The sequence below is a fragment of the Xenopus laevis genome, chromosome 8S (assembly GCF_017654675.1).
Source record: "Xenopus laevis strain J_2021 chromosome 8S, Xenopus_laevis_v10.1, whole genome shotgun sequence".
Taxonomy (NCBI): Eukaryota; Metazoa; Chordata; class Amphibia; order Anura; family Pipidae; genus Xenopus; species Xenopus laevis.
The window spans coordinates 31,370,995-31,398,972 of record NC_054386.1 but is presented as its reverse complement, the minus strand read 5'-3'; the positions used below and the strand labels follow the sequence as shown (position 1 = coordinate 31,398,972).

At 43.0% G+C, this 27,978-nt stretch overlaps 1 protein-coding gene across 5 annotated transcripts; it reads left to right on the top strand.

The window, feature by feature from the left end:
- Window positions 1-1,406: 1,406 nt before the first annotated feature.
- gsn.S (gelsolin S homeolog) lies at window positions 1,407-27,978 on the top strand. 5 transcript variants are annotated; one of them, XM_018231895.2, is made up of 19 exons: window positions 1,448-1,547; window positions 6,169-6,347; window positions 14,200-14,401; window positions 14,890-15,044; window positions 15,355-15,516; window positions 15,741-15,890; window positions 17,408-17,497; window positions 18,729-18,861; window positions 19,265-19,353; window positions 19,610-19,825; window positions 19,956-20,089; window positions 22,677-22,767; window positions 24,104-24,118; window positions 25,951-26,121; window positions 26,264-26,438; window positions 26,619-26,740; window positions 26,864-26,941; window positions 27,255-27,315; window positions 27,618-27,978. In XM_018231895.2, exons 2-19 carry the CDS (start codon window positions 6,306-6,308, stop codon window positions 27,785-27,787), a joined length of 2,256 nt encoding a protein of 751 aa, XP_018087384.1. In that variant the 5' UTR covers window positions 1,448-1,547; window positions 6,169-6,305; the 3' UTR covers window positions 27,788-27,978.

The following is a 27,978-nucleotide window of genomic DNA, read 5'->3' as shown; positions in this document are numbered from 1 at the left end:
ATGACTAGTGGCCATGTTCCTCAAAGGGGAACTAAAATCTAAAATAGAATAATGCTAGAAATGCAGTATGAACTTACTGTACCAGAAGACTAATTAAACAAATGATTTATGTTTTTAAAGTTGGCCACAGGGAGTCATCATCTTGTAACTTTGTTAAACATTTTTGCAAGCCCAAAACCACGCACATGCTCAGTGTGGTCTGAACTTCAGTTGGGAAGTTGATCTTAGGGATTGTCATAACTTGTCAAAACAACACAAGTCAAATAATATCTGCCATAGAAGCCAATACAGTAAGACTGATTAATAATCACACTATACAGCAGTGGCGGAACTACCGGGGGAGCAGGGGGTGCGAGCAGGCCAGGGCCCACACCCCCTCAGGGCCCACCACTGAAAATGTGGGCAGTATGGAGGGGGCGGGGCCCAGCTGCGCATCACGCACCAGGGCCCACCCCCCTCTAGTTACACTACTGCTATACAGACTGCACTTGGGCTGCGGATACAAATCTCTACACAGTCGTCAGCTGCTTTCGGCTGGTGGCAGACGTGGCAATTCCGGGGAGATTAGTCGCCCAATGCCAAATCTCCCAAAAATGCCTTCCTACCGGAAAGAATGTGAATCGATGGCAGGATATCACATGGATCACTTTGGTTTCCAAAGATGCTTCACGAGGAAACTTTGGGCAACTTCGGAAAACCAAAGCAATCTGAGTGCCATCCCGCCGGCGATTCACATTCTTGCCGGCGGGAAGACATTTTGGGGAGATTAGTCACCCGAAGAAGAGGAGATTTGTCGCTGGGCAACTAATCTCCCCAGAATCGTCACATCTGCCACCACCCTTACAGGGAAACAAACAAAGCTGCTTGAGGTCAGGGAAGTAAGGTGGGGGAGAGGGTCTCTCCCTTGCCCGGGCTCTCCCTTGCCATTTGAAATTATGATTGTTTCCCTGCAGAGCAGTTAAGGACCGTCTGAAGTTTCCTATCTGCAGCTGTCAGAGCAAGTAAAACTAAAGTGACATTTCACGGAGTACAGTCAGATTTACACATTTTTAATTAAAGTATATTGGAGATAGATTTCTTTTTCATTAAAGAAAGTAAAAATGGGATTTTATTTTTTTGCCTTTACATCCCCTTCAACTGGCTAAACATTTCATTTCTGTATGCCTTAAAATTTTGATCACCATTCAATGAATGAAGAATTAAAGCACACACCTCTTAACTAATGTACTAGGTTCCAATAAACAACATTTTTTCAACTCAAATCTTTGATTACTTTGTTCAGAGTGTTTTTGTTGCTGACAGCCTTAGGAATTCCCTACAGCTTTGATTTACACTTTGTTCAGAGCTGCCTACCACCCCGCCCCTCAGTGTGCAGTGCCAGCAAGTGCCAGTAGGTGGGGCAAAAGCTGATTAATCAGAGAGGGTGGTGGCCTTGTGGCTGAGCTTTCTGTTCTTGTAAGCAGCTTTGCAGGCTCATTCGCTTCTCTTTCTTCTGAGCAGGAAGATAGGGCCCCCAGCTCCTGTGCTTTGTGCCTGTGACCCATCAGGTAAGTGCTGCTAGCCTTTCCTGCAAAAGCTAGGCCTCCGTCTCCTGGCATTGTCACTGGCTCACCCTATGCATTGCCATACATTTGCATCCCCTCCCCAGCTTAACCCTTCCATCTCCTGCATCCAGAGGGGTTACAAGGCAAATCTTGCTGGTAACCCCTCTTATAAGTCATGCATGCACTAACATATACAGGAGGGGTACATGCATGCCCCCTACTCCTGCAAGATCTCATTTACTTAACCCCTTCATGATACAGCAAATGCATTTTCATGCAGAATATGCCCATTTCCTTGTTGCCCAGCCCCTGGCCCTTATATAGACATGAAATGACTGACAGTGCTGCTTGGAGCGGATAGCAGAATTGCGTGGGCTCTGGGAGATCACTGAGGGCTTGGGGAGTCTGGGTGAGCATTTTATGTGCTGCTGGGCAGCCTGGAATCTGCCCACTGATTTGCACTCATAGCCAGCTGCACAGATCTTTTGGGAAGCAGAGCTGACACTCACTCCTGACTTCCCATGCTCCTCTGTTGATCATTTAACTGTTCTGCCACTCACTGCTGACACTCCAATCTCATCCGTGCCACCCTTATGTAAGGTCTCAGAAACCTGCTAGCTGAACAAAGGAAGCATTTGGTATTAAAGTGTCTGAGCTGCTGCAGAAGCTCTTGACTTTCAACAGGTGATCAGGCTTTCTGTACTTCGTAAGGAACCAGCCAGAGGTTTTCTTTTATTATTAACAGTATTAACAGTGGAGTGGGTGGATCAGTCATCTCAGCTGTACAAATAGGTCCTTTATAATTGTGCCTTTAAGGTAAATTAATTAGGGAACTCCACCAAAAGCATTTTTTTTTGCCTAATATAAGAAAATGTAATCCTAAACTACTTTCCACTATACATTTATTACAAATGGCTTTAATGTTATTTGTATATTCAGTTGCTATCTATCTGTTTATATTCTTTACACTGTCGGTTCTGACAGTTCTGTCGGCCTACAGACACTGTAGGCCTGGAGAAGAACTTATCTTTTGCCACATTGTCTGCAAATGGCTTCTAGACTGGTTCAAGCCAAAGTGGAACAATGGCATCTGGTTTCTATGGTCAGTGACTCCTTAGCAACCAGCTAGGCAGCACTTTCCATATATATATATATATATCTATGGGGGAGTTGTGATGTTTTCTGTCCAAGGCTGTCAAAACACACCATGTGCTATATGCCTTAAGAGTTCATATACCATGAATGAAAAGGGCAATGAATATGAATAGCAATAAATAGGGCTTGTGCTGAATATACTTACATTGCCAAACAGGGTAAACTACGACTACTCCAACTTCCTGTTTCTTGTGAGGTCTTTATTTCCCAGCCTAAAAGCAGTTCTTCATATGGCAGCTGCTAACCCAAACAGTTTTTACCCCGAATTTATTTTGGATTATATAGTAGCCTTACAATAGTAGACCAGTGGCAACTCTACCTTCCTTAGTGGTTCAGCTGACGAGTTGTAATAGTTATTGTATTGCTTGAGGCACAGGTGCTTGACATTACTTGATCCGGGGATATTAAATGGGATTTTTGCAAAGCTATGATGGTTTGTACTGACAGAGACAAATGAAAAGGGAGACAGGCCCACTCTTATACGAGGGCCCACGATTGGATCAGCCCGATGTCCCCCCACTTCAATGTGGGAATATTGGGGAGGGATCCGCTTGTTTGGCGACATCGCCAAATGAGCGGATCTCTACGTCTATGGCCACCTTTATTTGAAGTTGCTCTTGACTTTTTCTGCAGTGCCCTATGAGTGGCTGTGGATTAAGTGTTTGTGGCAAGGTGATCCCTGGCTCCTCCCATTTAAGTGGCTCCACCCATTTAAATCAGTAGGGAAACATTTGCGGTGGGTAGTAGGTTCCCTATTTTCATACCCCCCCCCCATCCAGCAAGATGCTGCATTTGGCTTGCACTGCATAGAGACCAAGAACACTCTGTGTGACTGTGCATATACATGCATGCGGCTTGGCTTGCAGTCTGACATGCACTCCTTCTTCTAACCCCCATGCACTTGGCCTTTAGTATGATACCCTCAAAGCTAGCTGCATTTATTAACCCCTTCCTCTAACACATCTGCTGCATGATTCAGCAGGAAGGGCCAGTTTAACTTACAATAAAACTGTTTATTTTTGGATTCCACTGAGAATGCATTTCAATAAAAATAAACAGCCAGAATACACTGTTACATGGTCTTTTGTTTCAACCCATTGACTTGACAAACAGGAACCTGCTGCCAAGCATGCATCAACCCAATTTTAGGACATTTGTATATTGGGCCCTGAATGTGGCACAGCAGAAACTATAATATAATTTTAATTGTGTCTGCACCCCTTTAGTAATGATTTTTTTAATGCCCTAAAACCCAAACACTTGCATATTTGAAAATTACCTTGAAATGTTGCACAAAGGGGTGCCCCAATCCTTTGCCCATCTTGCAAATTCAGAAGCTGCAGGATGAAAGGAAACCTATTCCTTGGTCGACAGGAAATGTTCAGTTTCCTATGTTCACACATAAACATCTGCGCAATTCACGGCCGCCATAAGACAAAGACAAGAAGAGCAATGTATCTGCATTCAGTCTACTCAGCGTGGGAATCAACCAAATACATATTAAAGGGCTAATTTACCTTTCAGTGGCTTTAACTAGATGACGTTACTGGGCCCCACAACAAATTACATTTAGGGCCCCTTAAATATCCGGAGGTTGTCCTGTTTTACCAGTATATATTGAAATTGCTCATTAATTAGGGCCTCATGGGCCCCCTATACTGCCAGCCCCCCCCCCCTTGAAGCTGCAGGGTCTCCTTCCTCTGTAGTTACCTTTAAATTCTCACCTATACTCAGATACTCACATTTCTTGCATGAGCTTTGTTTCTTCAGTTTGTTGTCCAGTTTAAATGTCAGCAGCTTTCTGGTTGCTAGGGTCTAGTGTAGTGTTGCTAGGGTCTAGCAACCAGGAAGTGACGCAAACGAGACACTGGAAGATAAAAAGGAGAGGCCTGAATAGAAATACAAAGCAACAATAACATTTTAGTCTAACAGAACAGTACATTTTTTTGGCTGCCGGGGTCAATGACCGCCAAAGACAGAAGGTAAATACAAAGGGAAAAGTCTGCAGGAATAAGCCATAAGTAACACCATATTTCCATATGTAAATATAAATTGTAATCCTGGAAATGTATTTTCTGAAAAAATTGTAATTACCGGATGTTGCACCTCCAACCTTTCCTCTCCCCCTGCCCAACTCACTAGGGGTAACTAACAATATGGCACCCCCAAAAATTATATTCTACCTTTGCTTGTCCTTTAGGGCATGTATAGATAGAGGGGCATGAGGGACACTTAAAAAAAGTGTAATAGGTATAAGTATAGGTATAATCTTGGTGCATGATAAGATGCACTGCAGGCATTGTAGGATGAAACCCTTGTATGTACATGCCTTACAAGAACCAGTTATTTCTTAATTAAATTCCATCTCACACTGCAACGTCTCACCGTTGGGTACAAAAAAGTTATGAACAGTTCATAAAAACAACTATATCAACCAATCAGCAATCACCATTAAGTAGCCAACAGCAGTAATTCTGATGAAAGCCAGATTCTGATTCTACTGCTGCAGAGTCCCATCCAGGGACACCAACATGCCAGAAATGAAAGACCGTTATGTAACAGTGAATTTTTGGGGAGGAGGGTATAGCTACATTGTTTTTACATGCCATTAACAATAGTTAGCATTCTTTCACCATTAATACATTTAAATTAATTCACTTTCTTTAATTGACCCTTTTGGTTAACTGCACTATGGGTTTCCAACTCGCTGCTCTCCAGCTGTTGCAAACTACAGGTATGGGATCCGTTATCCGGAAACCCATTAGCCAGAAAGCTCCATATTACGGAAAGGCCGTCTCCCATAGGCTCAATTTTATCCAAATAATCCAAATGTTTAAAAACTATTTCCTTTTTCTCTGTAATAATATAAAACAGTCATTTGATCCCAACTAAGATATAATTAACCTTATGGGAAGCAAAATCAGCCTATTGTGTTTATTTCAGGTTTACTTAATTTTCTAGTAGACTTAGGGTCAGGGCACACAGGCAGATTCGGGGAGACCAATCTCCCCAAACTGCCTTCCTCGACAATAATGAAAATCGCCGGCAGGAAGGCGCTCGGAGCAATTTGTTTTCCAAAGTCACCCGAAGTTGCCTTAGAGGAAACTTCAGTCAACTTCGGAAAACGAAGCAATCCGAGGGCCATCCCGCCGGCGATTTACATTTTAGCCTGCGGGGAGGCAGTTCTGGGAGATTCTGAAGTAGAGGAGATAAACCCCCCTAATCTACCTGTGTGCCCTGAGCATTAAGGTATGAAGATCTAAATTACAGAAAGATCCATTATCTGGAAAGCCCCAAGTATTGAGCATTCTGGATAATAGGTCCCATACCTGTACAATTCTTGTCCAGCAGCTGCAGCTTGCCGTGGAATTCTGGGATTTATAGTCTTTGGCAGCCCGGTGAGCGAGTTTGATGGCCTTGGTTTTGTTTTTCCACCCACTTGCTTTTGTTTTGCTGCATGCTGGAGTAGGTCGGCTCCCCAGAGGTTAGTTGGCACATGGATGGTGTGGCCAGCTAGTGGCAAGAGAGAGTTCCTGAAAAGCACTGCTTTCGGCAAACCACAGATGCAAAAGGTCCCTGGCCGACTGGCATGAGTAGCTGCTAGCCATGGGGAACACGAACACTGCTGGAGTTTGCTGTGTACCACCGGTGTGTGCGCTTTTCTATTCTCCTTCAACCCTTCCTAGGGCATTTGTATGAAAGCTGTGTGGTTGTGTATATGGCAGCTCCCACATACCTTCTACCTTAAAAGCGGTACACCTTTAACAGTCACGAGTGATGCATGCTGTGATGAGATCTGTGCAGCCCCACATCAGGCCTATTGCATTAGAAAATGCTGCCCAATACTAAAGGCTAACTTAAAAGTGAACCACCCTTTAAGTTAACTTTTAGTATGTTATAGAATGGCTTGTTCTAAGCAATTTTTAAATTGGTCTTCATTATTTATCTTTTTATTGTTTTTTAATTATTTGCTTTCTTTTTCTGACTCTTTCCAGCTTTCAAATGGGGGTCACTGACCACATCTAAAAACAAATGCTCTGTAATGCTACAAATGTGTTGTTATTGTTACTTTTTATGACTTATCTTTCTATTCAAGCCCTCTCCTATTTATATTCTCTTAGTCAACTCAATGCATGGTTGCTAGGGTAATTTAGACCATAGCCACCAGATTGCTGAAATTGCAAACTGGAGAGCTGCTGAATAAAAAGCTGAATAACTCAAAAACCACAAATTATAGAAAATTAAAACCATATGCAAATTGTCTCAGAATATCCCTCTCTACATCATACTAAAAGTTAGTTTAAAGGTGAACAACCCCTTTAAGGGATTTAAATATAAAGAGATGACCAGGGCTTCCCTGATGTCGCTAACCAGGTGAGGTCATTAGTCATCTGCTAAATTACTCACCTGAGACCTGAAGGTTGTAGGGAACCACTGAGGCCTAGGTGTTGGGTCAGAGGGCTATAAGAACCATTGCTGCAAGGTCAGTACCTATAACCCGGAGTCCAACTGACCATCTGCAAAGGTACAAATCTTTTTACTGGTACAACGTTTCCAATTGTATGTTATTGTGAGAGCCAAGGCTGTATGTGGGCAGGCAGTCTGATTAAAATCTGTTATTGTGGGAGTTGCAGTCCAGCATTGATACAATATATACAGGTATGAGACCTGTTATGCAGAATGCCCGGGACCTGAGATTTTCCGGATAACAGATCTTTCCGTAATTTTGATTTACTTACCTTGTCTACTAGAAATCAATATTTTGATTATATGGTTAAAATGGAGTGTATGGGAGATGGACATTTCGTAATTTGGAGTTTTCTGGATAATGGGTTTTCGATAATAATGGATCCCATTACTGTACTTCTAGCTAAGAGAAATAGGTATGAAATCTATCCACTAAATAGGTATGAAATATATCCACTAAAGCGAATACAAATTTAAATAGAAAGGGGAACTGGCATGTTATTTCCCTTGGTTTTTGCAAAGACATGCAGCTAGAACACAGATCCTAGTGGCCTTAGAAAATACTACTACTACAGCTTCCCCTATAAGTAAATAAATACCCAGAGAAGGAAGTGACTCCTCCAACTAAGTATCTGGCAGTGTATATGTTAATCTGATAGAGTGAGCATGGAAACAGATTGTCAGTGTTGGATGGATAACGGGAAGCTGCACATGTTTTCCTGTTGAATGGCTGCTTTTAAACACTGTGGGAGCCAGAGCTTAACAGCAGTAGGGCAGATTATAAACGACAGTATAGGTAAAGATGTTGTCGGACAAGGGGATTGAAACTAGATTGGTACCATTTGGCGTGCCACCTGAATGTCCAAATAGGCCATTCTCAACCTCGTGCTCAGATAGTTGAACTGGGATCTGGTCCCTAATTGGTGGTTTTAGTGACTCTTAAGTTCATGAAACTGTGTAACATTGATGTTTGTGATAATTCCTGTGTTGTTTTTCTTTGCCCGGGGAACTCGCTTCAACTCTCAACCTCTCTGCTCTGATATGTCTGCTCACAGCCTTTTCACAGTTGGTTTTACCACGCAATTGTCATGTCTCACGCCCTTTTGTCAAACTTCCCTACTAAAACGTCATCAAACAGTTTAGTGTGTCACTGACACCCTACCTGCAAGGCAAACAAGTGTGTGTAAATTGTGTAACTTTTAGATTACATTCATAGTACAGAATGCAGATTTATATGTTCTCCCCATGTCTACCTGGGGTTCCCCCCCACACTCCAAAACATATAGGCAGAAGCAACTGTGTGTGAGAATGTGATAGGCACTCCACTGGGAAAGGGGCCTATGGCAATGTGATGGGGACCTTAGATAGGGATGAGCGAATTTTTTGCCAGGCATGGATTTACTGTGAAATTCTGCATTTTGCCATCTGCAAATTTTTTTCGCAAAAATTTGAATACTTTGGCGGAGAGAAATGGGACAGATTCTCCCATCAGTAACCTTAGAAAATAAGCTCCACTGGGTCAAAGGCTGATGGGAATTTGATAGATGCCTCACGAGGAAACTTCGGGCGACTTTGGAATATGAAGCACCGCATGCGCCATGCCGCAGCCGGCGGAAGACAGGGGGAAGCCATCTGAGGAGATTAGTCACCCCAAAGAAGAGATGATTAGTCGCCAGGCGACTAAATCTCCCTGAATCGCCAGGTGTGCCCATACCCTTAGATTGTGAGCTCCACTGAGTCAAGGGCTGATGGGCATGTGATAGGGACCTTGGATAATAAATTCCACTGGGTCAGAGGTAGATAGGAGTGTGATGCCTTAGATTGTAAGCTCCACTGTGTCAGGGGCTGATGGGCATGTTATTGGGACCTTAGGTAGTAAACTCCACTGGGTCAAAGGCTGATGGGAGTGTGATAGATGCCTTTTAGATTTTAAGCTCCACTGGGTCAGGGATGAAGAGAATGATGCTAGGCGGGGGGGTGGGGTGGCGCTAGCCCAGGCAATGTTGCCTTGGTCAGCAATACTACTTTACCCAGTTCTGGAATGATATCAGCTCTATAATGCCCTGCATGAAAGTGTTTGCACCAAATCTTATAAAGATCCAATCAGTATTATACCAAGTGGATTTCTAGTGTGGGCACCCCTAGGCAAGCCTGCTTCATGCGTTGCCCCCCACCTCCTCTGCTTTTGCTCACTTCTTGGCTCCTACTGACACCCAGTGCCCAGGCAATGCAATCAACTCCCGTGCCAGTGCTCTGGTCATCGGACAGGCATACAGGACAATATTCATCTGCTCGTATCTGTTAGCTGATTACTCGCATGCTTCAGAGAGATTTCCTCTTGGCAATATTAACGGCAAAAAGCGGAACATATAATATATGGTCTCTATAAACTGTCATAGAATTCTCAGGCAAACGCTTGTGGTTTTTCTCTTGGGCAGTCCGAGTGAATGAGTTACCACCTGAGCAAAGACTTGAGCAAGACACATTCTTCCTCTTCTTTTGCAACTTCTCAACCTTGTTAGTTCCTCTTATTATAAAAATGCAGAAAACAAGTGTATAGTTGCGCTTTTCTACTTTTCTCTAGGGACCTTGATCTTCCCAATCTTCTTGTGTAAATAGTGGATGCCACCTAACTCTATCCTGGTAGGGGTTCACTGGAACTTATGAGACATGCTAGCGTGATGTACTCTGCTTCATTTCTTTTCTACAGTGTTCCTCTCCAATCTCATGCAAGCTCCCACTTGGGGTAGAGCAGCTAGATATCTCCTGTAGTGCAATTGTCATTCCTGAGATAAAGTCACCCTTATCTCTCGTGCAGCCCATTAAAGTTCCCTGGGTTGGCCTCCTGCCCAGTTGTCTCACAACCTCTATAATCCCAGGGCAGCATCAGTAACTCTTATGTTGCTGAGATGTTGTGCCCATTTACTAGTTTTGTTCATTGTGTGTGTTGTGTTGCATACCGAGTAAGTGCAGTGCCACTGGCACTCGAGTTATCGACTGGTGCCAAACTTTGAGGGATTTGAGGGAACCTTGATATTACCTGCTAGTGAAGTTATTACCTGTAATCACTTACATTGTAGACTCTCATGGGCAGGGCTGACTGAGCTCTTGTCTCCACTATTGTAATCAGGACCGCCATCTGAAATCACAGGGCCCCATACGACAAAATTTCCTGCGCCCACCGCAAGCCTCACCTACAGGTCCGCCCTCCCCACCACACCGTAAAAAAACAAAAAAAATATTGGCTAGGGTTCCCACATGTAAATAAAAAGATATTGGTGGTCAAAGCCCCCCATAAAAAAACATTTGTGGACAGGGCCCCCCCATTAAAAAATATTGGTGGCTAGGACCCCACATGAGAAAAAAAAATTGGTGGCCAGGGCCCCCCCTCCACACATAAGAAAATTGGTGGCCAGGGCCCCTTAAACGTCCATGCCTTCCCGAAGTCAGCAGCTCTCAGAAAGATGGGGGGCCCGGCTAATCAAGTAAGTGTGGCATTATACGGGGCCCCCCTTACCCTCGGGCCGCCTACAACTCTCCCACCTGTCCGTCCCCCCCTTGATGGCTGCCCTGATTGTAATTGTTTTGTTTCTCTATCATACGGTTTGTCTTCTCCTTACAGCGCTGAGGGATGTTTTGGTGCTTTATAAATAAGCTTTAACAAGAGTAATCATCCGTTAATCTCCTCTGCCTCTCTGCTTGCTCATGGGACAATTCGGAGCATTGTTGTTACCTAGGCAGCATTCTGTAGCTACATAGACAGGTGTTGGGGGCACTTTCTTGACAGGTGATTATACCTAGGAGCCACTGATGTTTTCAAGGGATAATTTTCTTTCAAGATAGTGATCTGGGGGTTTCAGCAATCATTAGCGATGCACCGAATCCACTATTTTAGGATCCTTTGTGACAGATTTGGCTGGATACCAAACCGAATCTTAATTCTAATTTTCATATGCAAATTAGGAAAATAGAAAAATATTTGAATTTTTTTCAAATTAGGTTGGGCAAGGCAGTTGGTATTCAGTTGAATCCAAATCCTGCAGAAAAAGGCTGAATCTTGGCCAAATCCTGGATTTGGCACATCCCTACTATACATGCATCTGCTTTCCCGTCCCCCTTCAGGTATATAAATATCACAGCTTTAACGTTTTTCCTTCGGCTGGTGATGGTACCAACTGTATGCGAAATCGCCTCCTTGGTACAACCCCCTTCTTCTGGCCCTTTGACTAGGTGTGAGAGTGACTAAATTAGTGATCATTGGGTAAAAGCAGGAGACGGAAATAACCCTTTTCCAGAGGGTGAACATTGGCTGAAATATCTGAATTCAAGCTGCATTATAGTTGCTGGTGGCTCACGGCTATTAGCTGAATCCATATTGGTGTGTGTGTGTGTTTTTCTAATAGATATGAAATTTTTAATGATCGTGAGAAATGTCTTACCTACTACTACTTCCCAATTCCCACACCATGGCACAACCTGTATTGTTAAAGGGAAAATTCATCTTTACATAAATCCTGTGTTACAGGTGGATCTGTTCTAAGCAACGTTTCAGTTGGTCTTTAATATTTACTTTATCAGGTCCCAAAAAAAAAAATTAAAGTGCATTTTTAGGCTGAAGTTTGTGGGGCATAGGGGCAGGCATGAAACAGCCTGGACATGGGCATTTTGACCAGTGGGGGAAAATATGACACATGTGCCATAGTTCATGTTCTGGCTGTTGGCATACGGCTGCTAAAATACTGCCCATAGAGATTACCGTACAGCCCTCTGGCTTTGGAAAGCAATAAGGAGGGTAAACTAGAGGTGGAAGAGAGGAAATAAAGATGTGTTTCTGCCTTTAAGCAAAGTCGACCTGCTGGAACCTGTGTCCCCGTGAGCACAAACAATTCAAAATTATTTTCTGTTCCTCTGGGGAATCTGTATAATTGTTCATGGTCCCAGACTGGTTTCTTTCTGTGCTCCTCAGTGTGGCAGGCAGATTAACAACCCTGCACGGGATCAGACTCCCTGGCATTTTCAACCCAATCTCCCTGCATCACCCCAAAAGCTTCTTTCTGAAACCCTAACTTTCCCCTCTGTTTCTTACCTCCTTTGTATCCATTACATTTACACATAACTTTTAATCAATGTATATTGATAATGTAGAATGACATTATTCAATGGAGTTCCCCTTTAACAAACCACAAGTATACATGGGTGGAGGCCAGGGTGTGTGTCACCTAATTTTACTCACAAATAATAGATTTAGTGTTTAACAAAGTCTGTTAAAGGGCAAGGAGAGGTAGAGTTAAAATGTATGGCGCAAAGTCAACAAGTATATTTTCCTTGGGATTAATGTTGAATCAAGCGTTGCAGAGCTTAACCCCTGTTACCAGTCACTGTCTGTCTGAAATGGATCTGGTTCAATGCCGCCCATCAGATTTTATTATTCCCTGTGAAATATCCAGGACAATGCCCAGATAATCGCTGCCATTGTTGTGTGTACAACAGATTCGCTGTACAAGCACCCGGCCTGTAAATGGCTGCGGTGTAGTGTTACATCGACTCTGCAGTTGTTTTGGCTCAGTGGATAACAGTTGGAATGTGAGCATGAAAAGCACTAGACCGGCTGCTTTTGCCATTACTCTTCAGTGGGGTTTCTGCTGCTTATATCTGGAGGCACAGCTCTAATCACAGTCCTGTTTCTTAAAGGGCAATTTCGCCCAATAACTGCCTTTTTGATAATGAAAGAAAATCGAATTCTAAGCAACTTTCTAATATACATTAATTAAATATTTCCAATGGTTTTACAGTAGTTCTATAAATGTTATTACTATTGACAGCTGTGTCTGTCCGGCCATTTCTCTAGCTCTGACTTTTGAAACAATGTTGCACAGACAGGTCTCTAAATCAGCTGCTTCTGTTATACTGTTGCGAATGTCAGAGCCTCCAGGTCAAAGCTTAGAAATGACCATACAGAGACCCCTTTCAATAGCATTTACTTTGACGCATAACTTTAAAATGATTGTATGTTTATAATGGATGTATATTAGAGAGTTGCTTATAATTACAGTTTCTATCGGGGGGGGGGGGAATAAAACATTTTTGAGTGGAGTTTCCTTTAACCTCAGTTGCCTAGATGTGTTGCTGGACTACAAATTCCAGTATTTCTTGACCTAAAATGTTGGGATGGGAGTTGTTGTCTGGCAGCATTTGGGGAACCATGTTTAAAGGTACAGTGTTCTTACTAATCATGGGGTTATTAAAATCACTGAGCCTAAAGAAACTGGCATTTTGGTCCCTGCAGGTAGGAATTGCTTGGTAACTAATACAGGAGCATTCTCCCTGAGAGGGCTATGACAATCTAATATGCCATTGACCTTAATATTTAATTCTGTGGAGTTTGAGCATGTTCTCTCAAGCTTTTCGATTATGGCAGCTTCCATTCTTAATTAAGCATTTGCTTTTATTCCTAAGGCAAAAACAACCTATACTAATGTGATTGTGAACCCTACTTTTACACAGGGCAGCTTGACTTTTTTTTTAATGTGTTGTAGTAGGTTTTAACCCATTCTCTCCAGCCCCCATACCACCATATTGTGGCACTCAGCAGTGTAACTAGATGTTACTGGGCCCCACAGCAAATTAATTTTGGGGCCCCCAACATATCCAGAGGTTGCCCTGTTTTACCAATATATGTTAAAATTGGCCATTATTTTGGTCTCATGGGGCCCCCTATACCTCCTGCCCCCCCCCAGTCGCAGGGTCTGCTTCCTCTGTAGCAGTAAAGGTCCTCTTGAACTGTAAGCTCAACTGTACAGGGGATCCAGCCACCAGCCCTTTGTACAGTGCTTTCGGTTTCATAGCATTCTCGAGTTAAAATCTGTGTTGACATTATAACCTTCTTTCTTAACAGATGTTTGCTGGACTACAACTCCCATTATTAAGTCAAAGCATGCTGAGTAGTGGTTTAACAACATTTATGTATCCAAGGTTCAGAAATGGGAAATTAGAAGGACTAAACGCTTAGTGTGCTTTCTCCCTTCCCATCCAGCCTTCAGAAATGGTTGACCATCCAGAGTTCGAGAAAGCCGGAAAGGGCCCGGGACTCCAAGTATGGAGAGTGGAGAAATTTAATTTGGTGCCTGTTCCTAAAAATCAATATGGTTCATTTTTCACTGGGGACGCCTACCTTGTACTGAACACCATTAAGACTAGCTCTGGGAACCTACAGTATGATCTTCACTACTGGCTGGGTAAGCACCTTAACTTCCCTTTTTATTTTTGAGTAGAGACAGCCACCTATCTTTATTGCTATAAAAAGAGGAAGCATGGCTGGGAAATAAAAGCTTTGTGTTCCTGGATGCAAATACATAGCAATATGAGCTGTGTATCTCTGCGCTGCTGCTGAATAAGTAGCTGTTGTTTGTTTTACCTCTGTTGGGATAGGCTCATAAACCAATGGATTGCATACACCAAAACCGATCATCCCCCACAAATTTTTATCACAAGTTGCTGCAAGTTGTGATTCTCATTGACCGTCAGAACTCAGAATGTTGGTTTACCCCAAATGTCAGCTTTTGGGCTAAAAAGGGAGTAAACAGGGCAGTGCCCCAAAACTCTGGGCATAGTTGGTTTTTGTTTAAGGATGGGAAACGCCCTGCTGGATTAGAAGGCCATGTATAGATGTTCTGACTACAATGTTAGGGTATCTTTCATGTTGGATTTGTTTTGTTCCTCTTAGGGGATGAGTGCACTCAGGATGAAAGTGGATCAGCTGCCATATTCACAGTACAAATGGATGATCATCTGGGAGGAAAGCCCATTCAGAACCGGGAAGTGCAAGGATATGAGTCTTCAACGTTCGTAGGTTATTTTAAGCCTGGCATCAAATACAAGGTAGGAAGATAGACCGTAATCTTAAGAAGAATAGTGGGGCTACCTTAATGCTTTCGATGGTTTATTGTCTCCAAAACAGAACTTTGCTGTATAATTGTATGTATACATACTGGTGGGCGCAGGGGCATAACTACAGAGGAAGCAGGCCCTGTGACTGCAGGGGGCCCCAGGGACATAGGGGGCCTGATGAGACTTGTGTGCCCAGAGCATTCTTTCACCAACCCCTACTTTAAAGACAAATCTAAATCGGATAAGCTGACCTGAATATAAGAATCCACGGATCAACCCTCATACTGTTCTTTGATTTAAGGCAGGAGGTGTGGCCTCAGGTTTCACACACGTGGTACCAAATGAGGTGGACATCAAACGACTCCTCCAGGTGAAAGGCCGCCGGGTTGTCAGAGCCACCGAGGTTCCGGTGGGCTGGGACAGCTTCAATCAAGGCGACTGCTTTATTCTTGATCTTGGGGGTGTAAGTATTTTCTGTCTGAAATTAAAAAGGGGGGGCCCTAGGACTTCTGTGGTTTGCTGAAAGGAAAGCCAAATTAATCACACGAGTACCAAGGAAATGGATCCCTCCATGACTGCTCAGCTCCTGCTAACTGAGCCAAAAAATGAAGAGTGGTCTCTGTCGATGTATGAGTGCATTAAGACCATTGGGAGGACCGCTTTAACTGCTGCATTATTTATTTACAGGAGATTTACCAATGGTGCGGATCGAAATCCAACCGATTTGAGAAACTGAAAGCCACCGCCGTTGCCAAGGATATCAGGGACAATGAAAGGAGCGGAAGAGCCAAGGTTTATGTGGTGGAAGAAGGGATGGAGCGAGAGAAAATGATTGAGGTGCTTGTTTATGCCACTATATGTCCCTCCGATGGGGAAGGGTTTTCATTGTCCCATATGGGCAGTTTTAATTGTGATATCTTTACTGTGATGTCAACCGTGTGGCAGTTTTCATGGTCATGGTAATTGCCAGCTCCAGTTTATACTGTGCCAGATACACTTTTTTTTTTTTTTTACCACCTTTGGAACTCTAAAAATTGTCACGTTTAGTGCCCCTTTTAATTAAAGCTGTTCTGTTTGATGCTAATTGTGAGAACCCTGTTTCCCTCTGGCTTCAAGTCTTGAGCTGACGCACCCCAGCCCCCATCTGTAATCTCCAAATACTATCAATTATGCATCTGGGTTTTTTCCACAGGCTAAAAAAAAAAACTTCTACATCTTGAACTCATTTTGTCATTTTTGTGCTTTTTCCTGCAGCCAAGTATATTTATTTATATATATTTTACTGCTCGGATTACAGAAATAGGATGGGGGGAAAAATGTTCTGGGCTTCAGTGCTGTAAACAAGAGACGTGCAGCTGCGGCTTGCATAGTTGGAGAGTTTGGGGTTTCTTTTGGCTTCCAGAGAGCACATGCCTCAATTGGTTGGAAGTGTTACCGCAAAAACACTGTGGGATGTGGCTCTGAGGAGGATGGGCGACGCTATAAGTTATATTGTTAAAATTGTTTCAAAAGGGATGGGGGGGCCCTAAACCAGACCTTTATGGTGTGCATGACTTCTCTCATCCTAGCAAAGGGGGAAACAGTGATGGGACAATGGGTACAGCTCTATCTGCATTAGACTCTGGATAATGTTTATATTCCTGTCTGTCCCATATAAATGGACACATGCACTTGAGGCAGTAGCTAAAGTTAGTGAGCAGCAGCCGTGACTGCAAGGTGATGCACTAATTAATAAATCCCAATAAAGGTGTCAAGTCTCATCTCATTTTATAGCTAATTATCCTATTGCTGTGCAGGGCCCGTGGCCTCAGAGCTGGGAATAAACTTGGGTATGTCACTAGCAAATACTATTTAAAAAGGCAGTTCCTTCAGCTGGTTGGTGTTTCCCCCCCCCCCAGGGCCGGATTTACATAGCTGGCGCCCCTAGGTCTGCTGCCGTTTGTCACCCCCTGTCCCCTCCCCTTAATTTGTGCACATGCTCAAATTTTCATCATCAGGTTGGGAGTACTGGGGATTGCAATGGGAAATTAAAAAACCTAATGTATCTCATGATCAGCCCCAGACTTTCTGAACCAATGTGGGTGTGGTTGGGCTTCATGCTGCCGCCCTAGGCCCGAGCCTTGGTGGCTTTTCCACAAATCTGGGCCTGGTGCCCCCTGGTGGAGAGTTTGTAAGGATACATCCTAGAACAATATCTACACAGTTTATGGTTCATTTCCTTTACCTACACCACTTTTGTCTTGAGATGACTACATGATGTTTCTACCCCCCCCCCCTTTTGCTCAATAATGAGTTTATTAAGCAACAACGTGGCAGCATCGGTTCAACTCTCCTGCTGTTGTGATTTCTCCTAGGTTCTGGGAGAGAAGCCAGATTTGCCAGAGGGACCATCGGATGATATTAAGGCAGATGCTTCCAACAGGAAACTTGCAAAGCTTTATAAGGTAAATGTCTTAAGCAAGCATATTCCTGAACCCATCTTAATGCTAGGGGGTGTCTCACGGGCTACACATCAGGTGTTGTTCCTTCTTTGTAAGGGAAGACTCATAGACAAACTAGGCTATGTTCTATCTCAACAGGTCACCTCTGGCTGTATGACTTGTTTTTAATGTAGCCTTCCTCTGCCAACATTGATGCATTTCCTACAGATGGGTTCATTGTTGAATAATTATATTGTTATTCATGCTATCAAGTCTTTTCTCATTTAAAAATAGTATTTACAAGTTGCAGTACCGGTAAAAATCAACAGGTGGCATTTTGAATTGGCACTTTATGTATCCTTCCATGTGTTGTGGGGTATTCTACAGAGACTGGGCAGGATAAATATAGTGTCTGTTCTTAATATGATAACCACAGAACACATGGAGGGATAAATATAGTTCCATTATACATGTATTTATCCTACCGTGTATTCTGGGGTATTCTACATTGAATTGGCTCTATATTTATCCTGCTGTGGGCTCTAGGGTATTATACATGAAATTGGCCCTGTAATTATTTTGCCGTGTATTCTGGGGTATTATACATGGAATTGGCCCTGTATTCATCTTGTCGTGGGCTCTGGGGTATTCTACATTGAATTGGCTCTGTATTTATCCTGACGTGTGCTCTAGGGTATTATAATTGAAATTGGCCCTGTATTTGACTGCAGTGCATTGCATAATTATTATACATAGTTAATGGTTTAATTCGGATAGCTCATCAAGTTCAACCCCTCCAGGATACCCCCAGTACATATATACCACCAAGTTGGCATTTGCAATTATACATACATAGATTTCTTTCAATAGCCAGCCTCTCCACCTATGTCTGGCTGATTTATTGGGGTGTTATCCAGTGAAGGATAGGAAGAAAAGTGATAATGGGTGTAGTAAGGCACATGTATAGGATATGAAATTGCAAATAAACGCATGGAAGTTTTTTTCAAGGTTTATTGCTCCCCAGAATAAGTGATGTATTTAAGCATAAACACGACCAAGAGCACAACACAGACCTCTGTAGAAAATTCTGTGATCTGGAGTCTCCATGTTGGGTCTTTTTTATCTTTATTAAGTTAAAAGTTTGTCACCAGTGATCTGATGGTACCCCCCCCCTTCCTTTTTTAGTAGCTAAATGGGTAAAAGTGAATCTGAAGCTTCCTGTATGGACATAATCACTATTTTTCTGCCTTACAAGGTCTCTGATGGTAAGGGTGCCATGTCCGTGTCTCTAGTGGCAGATCAAAACCCATTCTCCCAGTCAGCTCTCAACTCCGATGACTGTTTTGTACTAGATCATGGCTCTGATGGAAAGATCTTTGCATGGAAAGGTTTGTATTCGTGTAGGCAAACGGATTAGTGGATCTGAATGGAGAGTCTGTTGTTGGGTTATTAAGGGGGTGGCTAACCTTTAAGTTAACTTATAGTATGTTATAGAATAGCCAATTCTAAGCAACTTTTTCATGAATTCGAAGGCCCAACTGACTCCAGCTTTTAAATGAGGATCACTGACCCCATCTAATGTTCTGTGGGGCTACAATTGTATTGTTGTTGCTACTTTTTATAACTCTTCTTTCTTCTATTCAGGCCCTCTCCTATTTAGATTCCAGTCTCTTATTCCAATCAATGCATGGTTACTAGGATAATTTGGACCCTAGCGACCAGACTTTTGAAATCTATCATCTCAGATGCACCCATGGGTGCCTACTAACAACATTTAACCTGTGTTTCTAGGAAAGAATGCCAACATGGAAGAAAAGAAAGCTGCGCTGAAGACTGCCACTGAATTCATTTCCAAGATGGGCTACCCAAAACAAACCCAGGTGGGTCCCAGCCTCTACTGGGTTTATAATGCAGGATTCAACAACCTGCAGTATGTTCCCTGTTGACACCAGTGACATGTAATCATTATCTTATGTGAGATAATGGAGGGCTTCAAGGAGATGAAATGTTGGCGCTTTAGGGAACCGAAAACCATTGCTGTAGACTCTTGTAGTTATTTTACCCTTTTTGTGTATATTTCATTGCTGGTTCTTGTGTCAGGATTAGCATCTGTTAATAGCCTTTATTTTCCGGCAGGTCCAAGTGCTGCCAGAGAGTGGCGAGACTCCTCTGTTTAAACAGTTTTTCAAGAACTGGCGAGACAAGGAGGCAACTGACGGCATGGGTGTTGCCTATGTCCCCAACCACATTGCCAAAATTGAGAATGTGCCTTTCGATGTTACTGTTCTACACGAATCCCCAGCCATGGCTGCCCAGCACGGCATGGTGGATGATGGATCTGGCAAAAAACAGGTGAGTTTTAATAATCCTCACACACAATGCATTTAGTCTTCTTACTTTCAGTCACTAGGGGGCAGCAGGCAATCGTGCACTTCATGAACATATTTACTCTTCATTATATTCTTTTGTTTTTTCCTCCCAGATTTGGCGTATTGAAAACTGTGAGAAAGTTCCCGTTTTGGAATCGCATTACGGACAGTTTTATGGTGGAGACAGCTACATCATTTTGTATCATTATAAATCTGGTGGAAAACAAGGCCAGATCATCTACACATGGTAAGTGTGGGAGGAGTCGCTTGGAAGATTTGACCTTTTTGTTCTTGTGCTGCTCCAGTGGGTTTTGGTTTTTTTTTTGTTTTTTTTTTTTGATCTTGGGTTCACTTTTTTTTTTTTTTTCAGGATAAGACTGGTTATCCAGTATTTCCCACCAACTGGAGACAGTTTGAACAGCAGCTCCACAGCTTGGTGCTACCAGCGCTTTCTACCTACTACTGCTATAGCTATGGTAGTATGTGGGCAGTTGTACATTTTAACCACACACATTTTTATGAATGTTGGGCATTAAGCTCTGCCTTGGTTTCAACTGACCACAACTTTTCCCCAATAGCTGGGCCATTGTCATGCTTTTTAAAAACTCCAAATGTGCTTTCTCATGGTTTCATGGTTCTGTCTGAGTAGCCGCATCTTGAGTTGTTCCTCCCTAATTTACAGGACAGTGTTATAGGCAAATGAGAAAAGTTTTCAAGTTAAGAAACTGCCAGTAGAATGAATCTGACACAACATCACCACCTGTTCGTCATTTTGGCTGACTTGCTGAAAATGAATTTACTGAGAATTGTGAGGTTGCACAGAATTTGCTTTGGTTAGAAAGTGAAATTGGTGAGCACAGAAGAATCTTCTTTCTCCTTCCCAGGAAATGTATTGTTGGCAGCAACAGGTTGGTCCACTATAACCAGCAGGTGGCGCTGTTTCAAATTCATTTTATCAGTAGTTTAAAATACAACTGCTGTCTTGCAAAAAAATACTGGGGGGAAAAAAATCTGCTGCCTTCGCAGGAAGCAATCCTGCTGTATGTAGCAGCTATTTTTTATTCTAAGTAGAGCCAATGAAATGTGCCAAGGCCATGCATTCCACTCATTTTGTTTCTATACCAAACTGTCACTAGATGGCACACCACTTTTGCTTTCTCTCTCTGCTAGGGTGACGAATATGTTGGCCCGTGCCCCCATAAAGGGGCGGTGGGTATTTCTTGTTAAAGGGGAACTCTGGCTTCCAAACCAAAACTTGATTAATAGGCCCACATAACGCACAAACCCCTAATCTATCCATCAGAGTTAACTGTTTCTTCAAAAAGTATAAATAAATGCCATTTTCTATGCTTTAATCCAGTTGTTTAACCGTTCTTCTCTTTCTGCATCATTCGAAATCCTGGCAGGGAAGGAGGCACTAAACACCGATGTTAGAAATTGTAACAGCTTCTTCACATCTTACAGACAGCATGCAGGACATACATGCATTGCACTGTGATGTTCCGTTCCTTATTGAAATCACGTGCAGGGAATTGTGGGGTTTGGAGGATACGGTCTGACAGCTGGCTGTTGATACAAAGTTATGGTAGTCGGCCAGCTCAGCAAAGTAGTCAGACAGATCAGCAGGGGGCTAGGCTTAGGGAACTGTCAGAAGCCATTAAAAATCATAAAGGCTGCATATTTTTTTAATTGTATATTGCAAAGTTGCTTGGAAAAGCTTGGTTTTTTTTTATGTCGCCTTTATTTTTTTTTATGCAGTTTTGAGTTACTGTCCATGCATTTATATCTTTTCATCCCAAAGCATAAATAATAACTTGATTTATCCGTCACTACAAGACTCCTTGCGATGGCATTGAAAGCTGCCAATTTTGCCCATTAAATCATTATATATATATATATATATATATATATATATATATATATATATATATATATATATATATATATATATATATATATATTTTTTTTTTTTAATCATAGATTTCTATTCATGGTAGAAGGGTGCCATCTATACCATTTCAATATCTATTGGGCAGCTTGGTAGGAGTAACGTTTATAAACCCCTATAAGGTGACCATACACATGGTGATACTCTTTGATGTCCAACCGATTTGCAGCCTCTTCCTATTGATTTCGATAGGCCAGAAAAAGATTGAGTGCATAGAATATTTGCCTGTTAACTTAAAGGAAAACTAAACATATACTATATAATGAATACTTGAGCAACAGTTTAAATCAAATTAAGTGGCATATTAAAGAATCTTACCAAACAGGTAAGTTAATTTTGCCCTTTTACATCTCTTGCCTTGAACCACCATTTTGTGTCTTGTGTGTTGCCTCAGAGATCACCTGACCAGAAATACTACAGCTCTAACTGTAACAGGAAGAAGTGTGGAAGCAAAAGACAGAACTCTTTTTCTATTTATGATTACCCAATGGAACATACTACTAAAGTATATTATTATGAAAATGGTTTATTTACATGAAGCAGGGTTTTACATATGAGCTGTTTTATGCAATATCTTTTAAAGAGATCTACGTTGTTTGAGGGGTTTAGTTTTCCTTTAAGAGCACCGGCCCATAGCACCCTAACGCCAGTAGTTGCACACTAACGGTATTCCAATAAGGAAGGAAATCTTAAGCTTATGAGTCATGAGCTGCCGATGATGAAAGCAGTTTATAATGAGTCACAACAAGGCCGCACAATTGGTAACCTTTGCTTCAAGCTGTGCCAAGGAGTGCACTGTCTTATTTCCACTGTTGCCTCACTGTTTCCTTTGTGAATGGAAATAATGATCCAGTAGTCGGGGTGATTGATGGCTCTTGTATTTCAGGCAAGGGGATGATTCAACAAAGGACGAGATCACCGCCTCGGCAATCCTGAGCGCCCAGCTGGACGAGGAGCTTGGTGGTGGCCCAGTGCAGGTGAATTATAACATGACACTAAATTCATATTTCCATAGGGTATGTGGCATAGCCGCTGGGTGTATGGCACCCTCATCTGAACACCATCTCTTTTGCCTTCTGCAGATCTGTATCTAGGGCTATGACATGGTCAGTAGGAAGTTCTGCCCCATTCTCTGGCTGGTTGCTGACTCCATAGGCAACACAAAGTGGGTGTCTTCGGTCAGACAGGGTCTCTGTATTTGGGAACCATTCAATAATAAGCATTTAATAATTATGTACAGTAACAGCTGCAGCTCATTTGGCATGTCTGGTGGAACAATAGAAAGAGGGCCATATGGTATCCAGTCTGCACTCTGATTGGTCGGATACTGCTTGACCAATCAGTAAGTGATGGAGCCCATTTTTGGTAAAATTGTAGCTTCCAGATGTATGATGTGCAATTGAATCACGAGGCTCAAAATCTTGTGATCAGAACCCATGACTTGATATTGGCCCGGGCATAGGGTGCAAAGCTTTTTAGTGGCTGTCAGTTATAGGTGAGATAACATATCATCTGGAATTATTGCACAAGACATGATTAGTGTATTCATGCTGAAAGAAGATGACGCCTAGATTGAACTGAACATTGGACTCCGGATAAAGGTATATCCAATCCTGTACAAGGCAATATCCTGCTTCTACGCTACAGTGTGCATCTGTCTTACAGCACCACCCTGCTATATCCATATACAGTATATTGACTGCCACCAGGGTCGGACTGGGGGGTCCAGGGCCCAACGAGATCGCTACTTCAGGGCCCCCACACACCCCCTGCCCCCCCGCCACAGTGGCAAAGACATAGACACCCCCAGGAGATCTGGAGGCGGCACCAACAGCGGGTCTGGATTAAAAGGGCTTTAGAGTCTATCTGAGCATGGTGTTAATGGTCTCAAAAGAGCTTGAGAACATCTGCCCTAGGGTCAAATGATCAGCTTAGCCCTGATTTGGGCTAATTCCTGCACAGGTTCTTTGCATATGGCAAGCTTGCCAAACAAACCGATCTTGTTGTGCGTGTGTAATACCAATACAACATATCTGCTGCTTGTATACATATGCACCATTGCTTTAATTTGGCCGCCATTAAGAGTATCATCTAATCGGTATTTAAATTTTCTACCCTTTCCCTTACCTGCTATGAACACCCTGTTTTGTGGCTCTAAGGACTTTTTTAGACCAATGGCAGTCAGTTTGTCCATGCATAGGTTAGTATCCACCCCTGTGCTATGTAGTAGAATTTATACATATATAAGTCTGAGTGCAATAACATTGGATTCTAGCAGATGCCCTTATTCCTTTGCCCATCTTTCCCCTGCAGGGTTCAAGGACGCAGGTATATTGCATGTGTTTGTGCGGTTTGAGGAGTGGCATGTCTTGTGTGGCACTAACACAACTAGCAGTGTGGATTTTGCAGTGAATGCTCACTAGCACTTTGTACTGATTAATGGAAAGCTCCCTTGTTTAGTGCCTTGCTATCTCCCTATAGCTGGACTCTGACCCTTTCCATTCCTAATCAGTATCTTTGTTTATGGGATCCATGGAAAGTATTGTTACAGTGTATATACATTTCCATTATTTTCTGGTTACTAGCATTAATAATAAGATTAAGAAATGGTTTTTTGCTACTGTTGGTTGAGGTTCCTCATTCTGTATGTATCCATCACCTTCCCCTCTATCTGGGCAGGGTCCATCTGTGGTTCCTCATTCTCTAGGTACCCCTCACCTCCCCTCTGTCTGGACAGGGTCCATCTGTGGTTCCTCATTCTGTATGTGCCCCTCACCTTCCCCTCTGTCTGGGCAGGGTCCATCTGTGGTTCATCATTCTGCATGTGCCCCTCACCTTCCCCTCTGTCTGGGCAGGGTCCATCTGTGGTTTCCTCATTCTGTATGTCCCCCTCACCTTCCCCTCTGTCTGGGCAGGGTCCATCTGTGGTTTCCTCATTCTGTATGTGCCCCTTACCTTCCCCTCTGGGTGGGTCCATCTGTGGTTCCTCATTCTGTATGTGCCCCTCACCTTCCCCTCTGTCTGGACAGGGTCCATCTGTGGTTTCCTCATTCTGTATGTGCCCCTCACCTTCCCCTCTGTCTGGGCAGGGTCCATCTGTGATTCCTCATTCTGTATGTGCCCCTCACCTTCCCCTCTGTCTGGGCAGGGTCCACCTGTAGTTCCTTATTCAGTATGTTACATGATTTTTGGCAAGGTTCGTGTGAGTGACCTGTTTATATAGTGCCAGTCGTCTCTAATGTTGGGTCAGTGATCTAAAACAGAGGGGTTGCTATAGAAATCTATATGACAGTTTAGAGGGCACCAGACAACTTAATTGCTGCAATTTTGGGTCTTGGGAGATTAACCTACTGCTAGAGAATTTTTGCATGAAAGTCTATTTCCCCTTTAAACATATCAGACTGGATGTGTGGATATGGGCTTGGAGAGCTGGTAGCAAATCATGCAGAAGTGTGTGTAACCAGGAGCAGGCTCCTTCCTCCTCTGTAAAAACGAAACTTTATTTTCTCCTAAACTGGAAGCCAGAGGTTGCGATTGGCTGTGTGTGTGTCACTTCTGCCACTAAAGTGTAATGTACATATAATCTCCTGCTTGCAACCTCTGCTTCTTGGCACTATGGCAACTCCTTACTTTTCCCCTGAGAGCAATGACTTCTATAAGCACTGGTTTTCTCCTGTAACCCTTAGTGGGTCTGTGAACCTACCATCATTTATCCTTTTTATTGTGTGTTCTGTGTGTGCCTATTATGCTTATTTCCCTGTGGGGACAGCAGCAGTTTAGTGAATATCCCCCTTATGATAGAAGAACCTCCTCAGCCCTGTGCTATAAATCAACCAAGCAATTACTGGCAACTCTTGCACAACCCAAGGTATATGTCAAGCAGGGGAATACCAGTCTGAGCCAATCTCGTTTCTTAATACAAAGTAAAGTACCAGGGCTTTATAAATGAAAAAAAATCTGCCCCCCCCCACAACTGGGAAAGCTTCACAAAAAAATGGATTAGCTTTAGTACCAGACTTACCATTTGAGTAATTTTTAACTCTCCCATTGACTTGTAGGAAAAGGAACTACAGTTGGGTTTTTGTACCCCAGCAGTCTCCTCTGGTAACCAGGACATAAGGCAGCCCCCAAATATAACTTTTGTTTTTCTCTACGTACAGGTGCGGGTCGTGCAGGGCAAGGAACCTGCCCATCTAATAAGCCTGTTCGGTGGAAAACCTATGATTATCTACAAAGGGGGAACTTCCAGAGAAGGCGGTCAGACAAAGGATGCGAATGTCCGTCTCTTCCAAGTCCGCACATCCTCTTCTGGATTCAGCAGAGCAGTAGAGGTGAAGAAGTTCTTTAAATGACTTTGTTCTAAAGGCCCTGAGAAGGTCATGGTGCTCTCAAGAGTGCCAACATAATTATTTTATGGATATTTGCAGTATGTTCGCTAAAAAAGATGTAAACACCACTATATGTCTGTTTCAGGTGGACAATACAGCTAGCAATCTGAACTCCAATGATGCCTTTGTACTGACGACACCCTCTGCTTCCTACCTGTGGGTTGGGCAAGGTTCCACTAATGTGGAAAAGAATGGAGCCAAGGAACTACTAAAGATCTTGGGAGTCTCTGCGTCTGAGATACCAGAAGGGCAGGAAACTGGTACATGAACCTTGTGTTATTACAATTATGTAGCATTATTACGTTTATGCAACTTACTGGTGCTTCAGAGCAATTGTTGGAGGCGAAGGCAGTGAATCCATTAACACTCCTCCCCCATATAAAAGCCCTGTATCTGTAAGCCACCTTTTATGTGACCTGTTGCTAATAACTTGCTTGCAGATGACTTCTGGGGAGCACTAGGCGGCAAAGCAGACTACCGTACCTCCGCAAGACTAAAGGACAAGTTGAACGCCCATCCTCCTCGTCTGTTTGCCTGTTCTAACAAGACTGGGCGCTTCATTGTAAGTTGGCATGACTGAACTAGGGAAATGATGGTCTGGGTGGGTTCACCACGTGCCCAAGATTCTGTAGAACCATCAAATACTGGTTAATTTGCTTGTATAACCCTTTAACTTGTTTCCTAGATTGAGGAGGTTCCAGGAGAAATCTCTCAGGATGATCTGGCCACAGATGATGTCATGCTGTTGGATACTTGGGATCAGGTGATTTTCTTGGGTGCTCAAATTGCCAACCTACCCATGGATCCTTGGCCTAATCTGTCTAGATCTGGTCATTTTGACCAGTCATAGTCTAATAGACTCTTCGAGTCCTTAACTATAGCCACCTGCCAATGTAGATGTTCCCATATTTTGTTGGCATCTTTTTGTGCGCAGTTTCTTTTTGTCATATTCAGCTCCACCAGTTAACATGGCTTTGGAGCCCATAGCTTATCCACTAGCAGAGAATTATCTATAAGTTTTATTGTTTATCCTTGTTTGTATGATTTATTTAAAGCAACACTTTCATTTTGCTCAGGTGTATGTCTGGGTTGGTAATGAAGCCCAGGAAGATGAGAAGAAAGAGGCCATAGCATCAGGTGAGTAACAATGGCTTTCTGGCCCAGAACATTCCTTCTTTGTATATTTGTATTTATAGATATGAGAGGAGGTGCCATATTGTTTACCTTAGACAGTACAATATGAGAGTATAGCTTATTGTGTGCCCAGAACATTCTTTCTCTGTATATTTGTATTTATACAAATGAAAGGAGGTGCCATATTGTTTCCCTTAGAGCTTAGACAGTACAGTATGAGGGTATAGCTGTGGCTATATGTATGTACACTGCACAAGCTAAAGGCACCAGCTTTTCATTGATCCCATTTCTTTGCTCTATTCCAGCCTACAAGTACATAGAGAGTGACCCTGCAAACAGAGACAAGAGGACTCCAGTTGCCATCACCAAGCAAGGATTTGAGCCCCCCACTTTCATAGGCTGGTTCCTGGGTTGGGAGGCTGATTACTGGGATGTCGACCCCCTGGAGAGGGCAATGGCAGGTCTGAGCACTTAATTGGACAAGCTGAACCCTTCCCGTGAATATCTCTGTGCCTTTACCGACTAGGAGATGTGCTCAGCCAGAGACTCTTCCTAGCCCCACTTAGCTGTGCAATAACCAAAGTGCCCCCCTCCCCAGTTTGTACCTTGCCCCCCTCTTGTACTATTGGAATATTTAAAAGAAATAAAGCAACCACATGTTCTACA

Coding starts and splice junctions, on each gene's coding strand:
- gsn.S (XM_018231895.2), top strand. CDS start 6,306: ATGGGGAACACGAACACTGCTGGAGTTTGCTGTGTACCACCG. Junction 6,348..14,199: donor GAGTTTGCTGTGTACCACCG/GTGTGTGCGCTT, acceptor CTTCCCATCCAG/CCTTCAGAAATGGTTGACCA. Junction 26,439..26,618: donor ACCAGAAGGGCAGGAAACTG/GTACATGAACCT, acceptor ACTTGCTTGCAG/ATGACTTCTGGGGAGCACTA.